Source organism: Protopterus annectens, chromosome 4.part1, assembly GCF_019279795.1.
Source record: "Protopterus annectens isolate FY-2018-M chromosome 4.part1, PAN1.0, whole genome shotgun sequence".
In the NCBI taxonomy this organism is placed as follows: domain Eukaryota; kingdom Metazoa; phylum Chordata; order Ceratodontiformes; family Protopteridae; genus Protopterus; species Protopterus annectens.
Window position 1 is genome coordinate 74,588,719 of NC_056734.1, and position 13,116 is coordinate 74,601,834.

Genomic DNA, 13,116 nt, shown 5'->3' on the forward strand with positions numbered 1-13,116 from the left:
ATCTGTTTCCAATTCTTCCTGTCCTCTGCATCATGCTCTTTCACACCAACCACCTGCATGTCCTCTCTCACCACATCCATAAACCTTATCTTAGGCCTTTCTCTTTTCCTCTTACCTGGCAGCTCCATCCTTAGCATCTTTTTCCCAATATACCCAGCACCCTTCCAAACCAACGCAATCTCGCCTCTTTTGCTTTGTCTCCAAACTGTCCAACCTGAGCTGACCTTTTAGTATACTGATTCCTAATCCTGTCCATCCTAGTCACACTAAGTGCAAATCTTAACATCTTTAGCTCTGCCACATCCAGCTCTGACTCCTGCCTTTTGTCAATGCCCCAACCCATATAACACAGCTGGTCTCAATACCCTCTTGTAGACCTTCCCTTTCACTCTTACTGGTACCCGTCTGTCACAAATCACTCCTGCCACTCTTCTCCACCCATTCCACCCTGCCTGTACTCTCTTCTTCACCTGTCTTTCACACTCACCATTACTCTGAACTGTTGATCCCAAGTACTGAAACTCATCCACCTTTACCAACTCTACTTCCTGCATCCTCACCATTCCTCTACCCTCCCTCTCATTTACACACATATACTCTGTTTTAGCCCTGCTGACCTTCATTCCTCTCCTCTCTAAAGCATATCTCCACCTCTCCAGGGTCTCCTCAATCTCTCACTACGTATCACAATGTCATCTGCAAACATCATAGTCCACAGGGCCTCCTGTCTGATCTCATCTGTCAACCTGTCCATCACCACTGCAAATAAGAAAGGGCTCAGAGCTGATCCTTGATGTAATCCCACCTCCACCTTAAACGTATCTGTCACTCCCACCCCAGTCCTCACCAATGTCACACTACCCTCGTACATATCCACTCTTACATACTTTTCTGACACTCCCGACTTCCTCATACAATACCACAGCTCCTCTCTAGGCACCCTGTCATATGCTTTCTCTAAGTCCACAAAGACACAATGTAACTCCTTCTGACCTTCTCTGTATTTCTCCAACAACACTCTCAGAGCAAACATTGCATCTGTAGTGCTCTTTCCTGGCATGAAACCATACTGCTGATCACTAATCATCACCTCCCTTCTTAACCTAGCTTCCACTACTCTTTCCCATAACTTCAGGCTGTGACTGATCAGTTTTATCCCTCTGTAGTTACTGCAGCTCTGCACATCACCCTTATTCTTAAAGATAGGTACCAAAACACTTTTTCTCGACTCCTCAGGCATCCTCTGACTTTCCAAAATTTCATTAAACAATCTGGTTAAAAATTCCACTGCCATTTCTCCTAAACATCTCCATGCTTCCACTGGTATGTCATCTGGGCCAACAGCCTTTCAATTCTTCATCCTCTTCATAGCTGTCCTTACTTCCTCCTTACTAATCTGTTTCTTTTCCTGATTCACTATCCCCACATCATCCAACCTTCTCTCTCTCTCATTCTCTTCATTTATCAGCCCTTCAAAGTACTCTTTCCATCTACTCAAGACACTCTCCTCACTTGTGAGTACGTTTCCCTCACTATCCTTTATCACCCTTACCTGCTGCACATCTTTCCCAACTCTGTCCCTCTGTCTAGCCAATAGGTACAGGTCCTTTTCTCCCTCTTTAGTGTCCAATCTCTCATACAACTGTCCATATGTCTTATCCTTAGCCTTTGCCACCTCTCTCTTTGCCACGTGCCTCATCTCCTTATACTCATGTCTACTTTCTTCATCTCTTTGACAATCTCACTTCTTCTTTGCCAGCCTCTTCATCTGTATACTCTCCTGTACTTCCTCATTCCACCACCAGGTCTTCTTGTCCTCCTTCCTCTGTCCAGATGTCACACCAAGCACCTTTCTAGCAGTCTCCCTTACTAGCTCTGCTGTACTTACCCAGCTATTAGGTAACTCTTCACTGCCTCCCAGTGCCTGTCTTAACTCTTTCCTGAGCTCCACCTCACAATCACCCTTTTTTAGCTTCCACCATTTAATCCTTGGCACTGCTTTCACACTCCTCCTCTTCTTGATCACCAATGTCATCCTACAGACCACCATTCTATGTTGCTTAACTACACTTTCCCCTGTCACCACTTTACAGTCTCCAATCTCCTTCAGACTGGCCCTCCTACATAGGATATAATCCACCTGTGTGCATCTTCCTCCACTCTTGTATGTCACATATGCTCCTCCCTCTTCTTAAAATATGTATTCACCACAGCCATGTACATCCTTTTCGCAAAATCCACAATCATCTGACCTTCTGCATTCCTCTACTTAACACCATGCCTACCCATCATTTCCCCATCCCCTCTTTTCACTTCACCAACATGCCCATTGAAGTCCGCTCCAATCACTAGTCTCTCACCCGTGGGTACACTCACCACCACTTCATCCAACTCACTCCAAATTTTTTCTTTCTCATCCATTGCACACCCAACTTGTGGAGCATATGCACTAACAACATTCATCATTACACCATCAATTGCAAGCTTCATAAACATCACTCTATCAGACACCTCCAAAACACTCTTGGCATACTGTTCCTTTAGGATAACCCCTACCCCATTTCTCCTGCCATTCACACCACAATATATATATAATTATCATATATTAACTACTAATTGCAAAATTTAAACTGCAAAAAATACAGAAGCCCAGAATAAATACCGATATCCAGTTTGGAAGTCAGTAAGGCAAGTGTGTGTGTGTGTGTGTGTGTGTGTGTGTGTGTGTGTGTGTGTGTGTGTGTGTGTGTGTGTGTGTGTGTGTGTGTGTGTGTGTGTGTGTGTGTGTGTGTGTGTGTGTGTGTGTGTGTGTGTGTGTGTGTGTGTGTGTGTGTGTGTGTGTGCTGTTCATGGTACAGATATTAACACACAACCAGGAAATGTAAGACACCCTGGAACAACAAAACCATGTTATAAATGTAGATATTGCTCATCCATTGATGATACAGCAAGATTTATACATCCAGCCACACAGCAATGCTATACATTTTCAGCATGAGCCACTTGTGATACGGCCCATGTCGTCTCTCTTGCTACCTATTTTATGTAGGTAAGACAGATAGGGGACTAAGGGACCATATCAGAGAACACTTATATAATATTAGAATTAAAGCACATAATAATGCGTTATCAAAACATATACTGGATACCTCTATGGAACATACATTTAAGTTTATGGTTATCCAGAATAACTATGTAACAATTAGACGAGGAGATGTATCAAATAAAACTGAGCAGAATGAAACAAAATGGATTATTAGACTAAGAGCTGATCGCTCACCGGGATTAAATGATAGGATTCCTATCAGACCGGTACTAAAGGGTAAAAAGTTATGAAGTATGCTTCCCCCTGGTGTGAAATGTAAAAAATATAAAATATGGAATATATGTGTACACACAAGAGACATATATGTACATATAATCTTTATATACATATGTGTGTCTTTTGTGCATATATATGTTTTTGTGTATATATATATATATATATATATATATATATATATATATTTTTTTTTTTTTTTCAATATATTTATATATGTATATATATATATATATATATATATATATATATATATATATATATATATATATTCTATATATATTTTTTAAATATTTTGAATTTAAAAATATCGATGGATATGCAAGTAAATATTTCTATCTTATTTTATATGAAGTATACAATATTATGTATCTAAATTTAGTTTTTTATAGATATAAAAATTGTTTTTATATATAAATAAATAAATAAAAGAGCATTTTTAAGAATTTTTAGGAATTTTAAGAATTTTAAATACATTCATTTTATTATATTTATGCTTATGTTGATGCATAGCACTTGAAATAGTATTGATCACATTGATATATTAGCAAGAAGCTGAATTGTAATAACGCATTGTACAAGTTAATTAATTAAATGGCAGGATGTGACATCAGTACTAGTTGGATAGTAGTGCGTATATAAAGGTATTGAATTTGATAAAGAAAATGTTATTGGCCTGAGGAAGCCCTACGGGTGAAAGCGCTAGCCTATTTATCAAATAAAGCTCTTTTTGTTCAGAAAATAATGCTGGAGTTATGCTTGGTCTATCCCTGGTGAAGTGAAGACTGCCTGTGGATTGTTATTGCTGATTTACTGCTGTGTGGAAGGATTGATTGGAAAGAACATTGTCGCTATTGTTATCTAGCGAAACAAAAACTCTGAAAAAACTTTCTGGATTTTGGATCGTTTATGCGAGGTACTGTAATCTGCTTTAGTGCTCTCCCTACACTTGTTTTCGTTTATCAGTTTATAGCAGGGAGAAGCGCTCATGAAGTGGTTGTTTTGTTCTTGGGAAAACTTGAGTATATTACAGTAGAGAGTCGATTATCTGAATGTCGATTATCAGAAACGTCATTTATCTGAACCCAGCCTTCAAAGGTTTTTGAGTAGGAAAAATCATAAAGTCTGAATATGTAAACGTTACACGTATTCACTTGTGTGTGTTTTTTGAGCTTGTAGCCCACTCGTGTGTGAAAAACTTTCTTTATTGTCCACTGGAATCACTGAATGGTGGAAAAGCATTCAGAAAAAAAAAAGATTTTTGCAGTTTTTTATCTGGTTCAATGTATGCATGATTATTCGAACAGTTTGATTATCCAAACTACCCTAGGTCCCAATTAGTTTGAATAATCGACTCTCTACTGTACAGAGAGAATATCCAAAAGAATTATGTATCTCAGAATGCAGAGAGTAAGAATTTCTTATTACATGGCAGAATATAGTTGAAAAAATCACCTTCTTTCATCTGAGGTTTCACTCAGACAATGAAGTCTGTCCTGCAGTTTTATTCTATACAGTGTCAATTAATACACTATGTCCAAACTGCTAAAATCAAGGCAAAGGTTAATCTTTAAATACTGGCATTGATAGACAGTTTATCACTCTATGTTCAGATTCTGTTTATAGTACCTTGTCTGACCCAAAACGTATCATGTAGTTTGTGTTTTGTTGTATAGCAGCATTTGTGAAGTCCACAAGATAATTCTTGCCAGGTAATTGTTAAAGTTGACTCCTGGTCTCCTGTGGAATTAGCTGGTCTCTCAAAAAGTGAAATCAGAGCTGCAGTAAAGCAGATAGACTGAACCTGCAATCAAAATAACATATTTTTCTGTAAAAGCAAAACATTTATTTTGTTACATGTTGTAAATGACAAGAAAAATATTAATCAGTTTTACTTCATATAATACATATGGGTCACTGCCCCTTTTTCTGTGCCCTTCTCCAGTCATACTTGTAATATTTATTTTTTCTGTAAATCAAATCACAGAATATGCATTAAATGCCATGCTATTTTGCATCTCTACAGACTAAAACATTGGCCAGGATTCAGAAACAGGCCCAGTCATGAGTGGAAAATATGAGCAAAAAGGGCTTTTTAGTGCAATTGTGGAAACCATTGATTCTGAGTTGTAATAGCCCCAATGAGGAAAGGTCTCATTATCATCTAATTTGCATGTGTCTGAATCACTCTGTGAATACTGCAAGTGCTAAGAGGTCCTTTTCAGACGACCTTGGGATTATAACCACTGGCAGTTGATGGATCATGTTAGCATAGACACCCCTTCATTCATTCACCCATATACATACACATCTAAACACACACACACACACACACACACACACACACACACACACACACACACACACACACACACACAAAACAGAATAGCCCAGTTCATCACTGCTTCTTGTAAAGTTTGGATGATTACAGTCATTCAATAAAGTCAGAATTTAGTTCTTCTTAAAGTTCAGTAAATGCATCCGGATGAATATCCTGTTGCAATATTAATTTTTTTTAAGTCAAGTTGAGTAACATTTAAAACAAATCTCTGTCGTCATTTAGTGCTCTTGATAACTTATCCATAGTTTTTGATCATGGCCCCCGTATGTCAGAGACTATTACAGCAATTCAATGATGCCAGACATTAGAGTTTCATACTTCTTTGTGCCCATAATTCATGTAAAGATCTATTAACTTTTTAAGTAGATTAGGATAATATTAAAGAGTGCCCCTGGTGTCTAAAGTTCACCCCTATATATTTTTCATCTTGCAAAAATCTATTATGTTAGTAATTTTTTAAATTTTCCTTGGTATATAGTGGCCCCCAGTATTACATCTAGTGTTCTTTAGCCTAGTGGGAACTGAGAGGTATGGATGTCTCTACCCTCACACACACACACACACACACACACACACACACACACACACACACACACACACACACACACATATATATATATATATATATATATATATATATATATACATGCATACACACACACACACACACACACACACACACACACACACACACACACACGAACACACTCTCTCACACACACACACACACACACACACACACACACACACACACACACTCCTTACATTACTCCCCCCACCTGATTGCATACATGGACCTATTCATACACACACACACACACACACATACACACACACACACACACACACACACACACATACTCTGCCTATCCACTAACAAATTCCCCTTCTACAACCACCCAGGCAGACAGGTAGATGCACACACACACACACACACACACACACACACACACACACACACACACACACACACACACACACATACACACACAAGCAGCCATGTGCATGCACACATGCACACACACACTCCAAAACTACCTTTCTGCTAACCACCCTGGCACTTACCTCTAACTCAGTCTCATCCATTGAAAGTAATGGGTGAATGCAAGCTTTTGCCAGGTTAATTTTACCCTGGCTGGAAGTAAGGATTTATATAGCTGAGCAGTTCTGAGTCACTCAGTTACATAAAGTACTTACTGCAGGTATTTCCTGGGGACGGGCACATGGCTAATTACCATATACAGTTCTCAAGGAACACCTTTTTAGCATTTGCAGTAGACCAGAAAGGCAGCCACTGCTCCTTTTTGAGGTAAGCACTGCAGTAGGGCTGTCTAAGAATCAAAAAAGGCTACTGCAAGTGGTAAAAATGGCTTACTACTGGAGGTAACATTTCTAAATCCTAGTCACTCTTAAATGCTTGATTGTTTTAAGAAATAGTTCACTTTGGAATCTGAAGCACTTCCAGTCAAATGGTTTCACTTTCCCCTGCCCAAACTATATCCTGGTAAAATGCACAATGTAAAACAGACAGCCCAGAAGGAATGCAATAATTATTAAATACAAGACTGTAGATCAACAGCGTCCTGAAAATGATAACAAAAAAGTACAAGATTTAAAACAAAATTTCTGCAAGGAGGTGTGCCATCATGTACATCTTTAACATGGCAGCCCCAAGGCTGCACTACCTTTAGAGCACAGAGCTGCAATACGTTCATTATATGGAAGTTACAGAAGTGATTTACTAATCCTGATATAAGGAAAAAAGACCTTATGTACTCACCATAACATTCCATCTGTGTTGTCTATCTTCATTCTTCCTTGACAGATAGGTTTGGTTCCAATATCAGAACCAAATCGGCGCTACTACAGCTCACACCATTCAAAAACTCTCGAGCTTCACCTCTACGAAGAATCCCTCTCTCTCAATTATCTCAGATCAAGTTTGCAGAAAAGATATTGAAACATGTAAATCATATATACATATACTGTACATACAAATATGTGTAAGGTAAGCCAGGTGGAAGCCTTATCTACTGTGCTTGGACAAGATAATAGTTAAAGTGAGTTTGATCCACTCCACCAAAAATCTGGGGGAAGGAGGGGGGAGTGAAGGATGAATGAAGATAGACATCTCAGATGGAACTTTATGGTGAGTGCATAACAGCTTTATCTGATATCTGATGTTGCCAATCTTCATTCCATCCTTGATAGATGGGACAGAGTCCCCAGCTACCTAGAATCTTTGGTGGAGTCATGGAAGGATATTCCTGAGCACCATCAAGCCAAAGGATGATTGTCCCCTAGAGACCAAGTCCAATTTGTAATGGGTAATAAAGGTATGGGGAGTAGCTGCTACACATATGTGATCCATTGAAGCTCTGGACTGCAAGACAGCTGAAGTGGCTACAGACCTTTTAGAATGTGCTTTGACTGGTTTAGTCAAGGTTAAATTATTCTTATCATAATTGAATGAAATTCAGTCTTTCAACCATTTAGAGAGAGTAATCTTGTGGACTGTCTTGCCCAACTTTGCACTGGAGAAAGAAACAAATAGTTGATTAGATTGTAAATTATCTTATGTGGTCTGTGAAGATAGAAACATAGTCATCTATGGACGTCTAATAAATGCAAGGCGTACCCTCCTTTGTTGTAATGGTTAGGGAAGAAAACTAGTAAATTAATCGTCTGGTTATTATTAGTCTCCGATACAACCTTGGGTAAAAAGAACAGGTTCGTTCACAAAGATATCCTATCCTTGTGGAAAATAAGGTAAGGAGGTTCAGATGATAAGACCTGGATCTCTGAAGTCCTTCTGGCAGAGGTAATGGCTACCAAAAAGAGTGATCTTCCAGGATAAAAACTTCAGGTCACATTCCGTAGAGGGTTTGAAGGGAGAATGCATTATTCTCTGAAGAGCTAGGTTCATGTCCCAAGGGGGGGGTTGGATCTTTAAACAGGGGCTTTAACAGGAGAGTGCCTCTTAGGAATGATTTAGTCTATGAAAGGCTAAAGAACATTCATCTAATCCATTATGAAAACTTGAGATAGCAGTCAACTGTATTTTGATGGTAGAAGGAGAAGCTCCAGTGTTAAAAATAGTGGCTAAAAATCTAGAACATGTTCCATGGAAGTTGAAAAGGGATCTGTTTGCTTTTCAAGGGCAAAAATGGTAGATTTCTTCCACTTACTGGTGTATAGCTTTCGAGTGGAAGGTTTGCGAGCCGATAATAAATGTGGCATACTGGGGAGGAAATATTTGGATACCTGGCAATTAATGTAACTGGAGGAACCATGCAGTCACCTTGAGGTTCAAAATGTTTGGGTGAACAAGACCATCTGGATAGGACAGGAGATCTGGCACTGGATCCAGAATCAAGGGTTGTTGAGATAGATAAGGTCAAAGAAAGGGGAACCAAACCTGTCAATTCCAAAAAGGAGCAATGAGGATCACTGTGCCCTTTAGCCTAAGTACTTTCTGTAAAACTTTGGGAATTAGAGGTATCAGAGGAAAGTCATATAGGAGACCAGGGGGCCAGTTGTGGAGGAGAGCATCTCTTGGTGACTTTCCTGGAGGGGGAATCAGGGAGAAGTAGTTGCTGCATTTGTTATTTAGAGGAGATGCAAGCAGATCACAGCAAGGCTGACCCCAAAGATGAAATATCATTTTCTCCACTTCTAGATTGAGAGACCACTCATGAGGCTGAAAAATGCATCTGCTCAGCATGTCCGCAATCACATTGGAACTTCCCGGTATGTGCGTTGCTATTAGAAAGTGGTTGGAGGAAGTCGTCCACTGCCAGACTCTGAGGGCTTCTCAACAAAGGGGCTAAGACATGGTTCCTCCCTGCTTGTTGATGTACCAAACTACTGACATATTGTCCATTTGAATTGCAATAGTCCCCTAAGGAAGACCTGTCTGAAAAGCCTGCAATGCAAGAAGAACTGCTCTTATCTCTAGAACATTAATGTGCAAGTTGGCTTTTATTGGGGACCAATTGCCTTGGACCGTCTTGCCCAGATAATGACCCCCCCACCCCATCTGGGAGGCATCCATGGTAACTATGGCCGTGGGCTTCGGAAAAACAAAGGGAAAACTGTGAAGAACTTGATAGGAGTGTATCCACCAAAGAAGATCTGTTTTGCAATGGTTGGTGATCAGGACTTGTTGTGACAATGGGTGATGAAGTATGGACAATTGGAAGGCTAGTAACCATTGTAGAATTCACATGTGTAACCTGGCTAATGGCACTAGAGTTTGTAAGACTAAACATGCTGGAACCTTCTTTCTTTGGATTAACTTTTGAACCTGAACCACAATTCTCAGGTGATGTTCTGCCCCTAAGAATTCTAAGTTTTGTGTTGGGGTTAAACATGACTTTTCTAGATTTACCATGATCCTCAGATGGGCACAGATGTTGAGGGTGTAGTCCCTGGCTGTTATCAACTGATGCTTGGTCAAAGCAGTTATGAGCCAGTCATCCAGATATGGAAGCATGTGGAATCCTTGTAATCTCAAGTGAGCTGCTACTTCTGCCATGCATTTGGTGAACACCTTAGGGGCTGTGGTGAGTCCAAAGGGTTGTACTCTGAATTGGTAGTGACTGTCTCCTAGCTGGAAGTGGAGGAATTTTCTGGAGCATTTGTCCATCTTTATCTGGTAATATGCATCATGAAGGTCTATAGAGCACACCCAGTCATCTTTTTTCAGAAAGGGAAGAAAAGACTGCACCATGACCATCAGGAACTTTGTTTGTCCAACTGATTTGTTCAGTACCCTGAGATCCAAAATTGGTCTTCAGTCCCCTGTCTTTTGTGGCACTAAAAAGAATCTTGAGTAAGTTCTGGATACTTCTTGGTCTGGTGGGACTTGTTGGATGACTCTTTTGTCCAGCAGTCTTTTTTTTTGTACTGCTGCATCCCTCTGACTGGGTGGGACATTGGGGATTTTCTTGTAAACAAGGGGAGGTTGAGAAAAGGGAGTGGTATAACCTATGTTGCACCCAGGAATCTGTTATGTCTAGTCAGGCATTTAGGTGTAAAGATAAGTGTCCCCCGACTGTCTGGAGAGGAAGACAATCAGGCCTTCCTTCAGGACCACTGAAAGTGCTTCCCTGGGAAGGAATCCCTGAAGCCCTAGTTTTGCGGACCACCTCTGCTGCAAGGATGGCGTCTCTTATTTTCATTCCCACCTCTGCCCATGGGGGAACTCCTTCCATGTGTATCTTGGAAAGGCTCTTGGGATTTTTTAAACCACATCTTTTCACCACTCCTCTGGTTCCTAGAAAAATACCTTTGGGGGGGGGGGGGCAGAAAAATGTACACCCACAGCAGAAAGGGTCTTACCATCTTTTTCACACCTGGACAAAGTTTCTTTCACTTTCAGGCCAAACAAGGATGTTCTGTCTAAAGCAGCATGATGAAAGACAACTTGAATGGTTCCATAAAACCACAAAGGCACATACAGGTGTGTCTCCTAATAGCTACAGCTGCTGCTCTAGATGCCCCTTCAGCCTCATGGACAAATTGGACACAGACTCCTGGGTGGCTAACTGGAAATCCACTTTCTCTTGGACTCCCTTAGCTACAGCTCCCACCAGGGTGCCTGATAATTCCTTGACCAGATCCCATTGGAGTCTAATGAAATGTGCCAAAAAGTTCAAGGACCTTATGGAGAAGCTCAATGAAGATTAGGCCTGCTTCCCAAATCTGTCCATAGCCTGGGACTCACTCTTGGGTGGATGGACAGAGGAACTCTCCTCAACCAGTTCCTTTTTAGTGGAAGCCACTATGACTTTAGCATCAACTGCAAGACTCTTAGCTCAAAACTGTTTGTCTGCTGGTATGGAAAGTATCTTGTTTGGTCTCTTGATGGGCTTGACAGGGTCAGGGGCCTTCCATGCCTGCTGTGAAATCAACTGTATGAGCTCATCAACAGGCAGAGACCCACCAAGAAGTTGATGGGCTGATGCTGAATGTATTCAGGTAAACAGACTCCTCACAGGAAGGGTTTTGGGACTTCTAGCCACCTGTCTGCTTTAGAATTTCCAGGATCTCTCCAAAGGAGACATCTTCAGGGGGTGACCGTGGTGACCACTCCCCTTCATCAAAATCTGTATCTTCAGTGACTGATTCCTGGGGGGAATCCAAGTGCTTGCTCTTGCACTTCTTTTTGTGAGGGATAATCTTTGGAGGTATCAGAGGATGACAGTACCTGTGGCTGTGTCACCTGAGGCTTCAGTATCCGCTGTCCCAATGGAGAGGCAGGTGGAATAATAGAGTTAGAGGAGGGAGACTGTTCCAATGGGGTAGGCACTGACTGAATCTCCACTAGAGAAAGGGCCCTCTACATAGCCTCAAAGGTCAGTCCCCCTGAAGAAGGAAGGGAGCCTGGAACCGAGAAAGACTAGCTCTGGACCAGGGTCACTCCCTGCTCTGAAGAACGAACCCTCAAGACCAAAGCCGGAGCAGAACTAACTCAAGACAAAGCTCCAAGGGGTAGGGACAGCACAGAAAAACATGGAGTTGAGACCTGCTCGCCAGTGTCGACTAGGTAGCCATGGATCCAGGAGGTCTCCGGTTCAGAGATAACCAAAGAGCTCAGTGTAACTGCCGGCTCCAAAGAAGCAAACAACTCCAGAGCTGACACAGTCGGTGCCAGGAGAACTGGAACAGAGGACTCTAAGACCTCTGAGGAGGTTAGAGGAGGAGTAGTCAACAGAGTAAAGGATGTTTTGGTACCAAGACCAGAAGGAATCGGTGATGAAGGTGGGCCTGAAAATCGTCTAGCCCACAAACTCTTATTCACCAGCCTCTCTGTGTCAAGTTATGAAAGGCTTTGCTGAAGTGGACCAATGAAGTGGAAGGAGACTTAGGCCTCTGCAAAAACACTTCTGGTAGTTCCCCAGCAAAGGGATCTATTGAAGGAGAGTAAGGCATTCTAGGCACAAAAGTATTAGTTAGGGATATAAAAGACAATTCTTGAGTTGAGGCCTTCACCGTGGGAAGGACTCAAAATTGTAATTGGTGCCAAAACGGATGTTGTTGGTGCCGGCATTTCAGTAGCAGAAGCCTTTGATTCTGAGGGAACTGTCAGAACCGAGGTCTTCAGCTTTTTGACCTTCAGAACTGACGGAAAGCTCGGAACCAAATGACTTCTTTTTTTTCTCTTTTTTGCTTTGTTAACAGACAATGAAGAAGAAGGCGAAGAAATATGTGTCTTTGCTTTATCTGCAGAGGATAAGGCTTCTCCAAAGGCTGATGGTAGGAGTCGTTTTAAAATGAACTTGTTGCACCTCTCTACTAAGGCCCTGTGGTTGAAGGTGTGGCAGATAGTACAATCTTCCTGTAAATGGAAGGGGCCAAGACAATAGATGCATAAAGAATGAAAGTCGGAAAAAGGAATTTTATGACCACGCTTCTGGCACTTTTTGAAACCAGAAGGGGCCTTACCCTTTTC

General features: G+C 41.2%; 1 protein-coding gene across 1 annotated transcript in view; it reads right to left on the bottom strand.

Annotated features, from left to right (window-relative positions):
- Positions 1–13,116, bottom strand: part of WDR49 (WD repeat domain 49) — a 983,894-nt gene that overhangs the window by 678,450 nt on the left and 292,328 nt on the right. Inside the window, exon 5 of the mRNA XM_044070738.1 lies at positions 4,949–5,123. Within this exon, the coding sequence (XP_043926673.1) occupies positions 4,949–5,123 (175 nt within the window). The remainder of the gene's footprint in view (positions 1–4,948; positions 5,124–13,116) is intronic.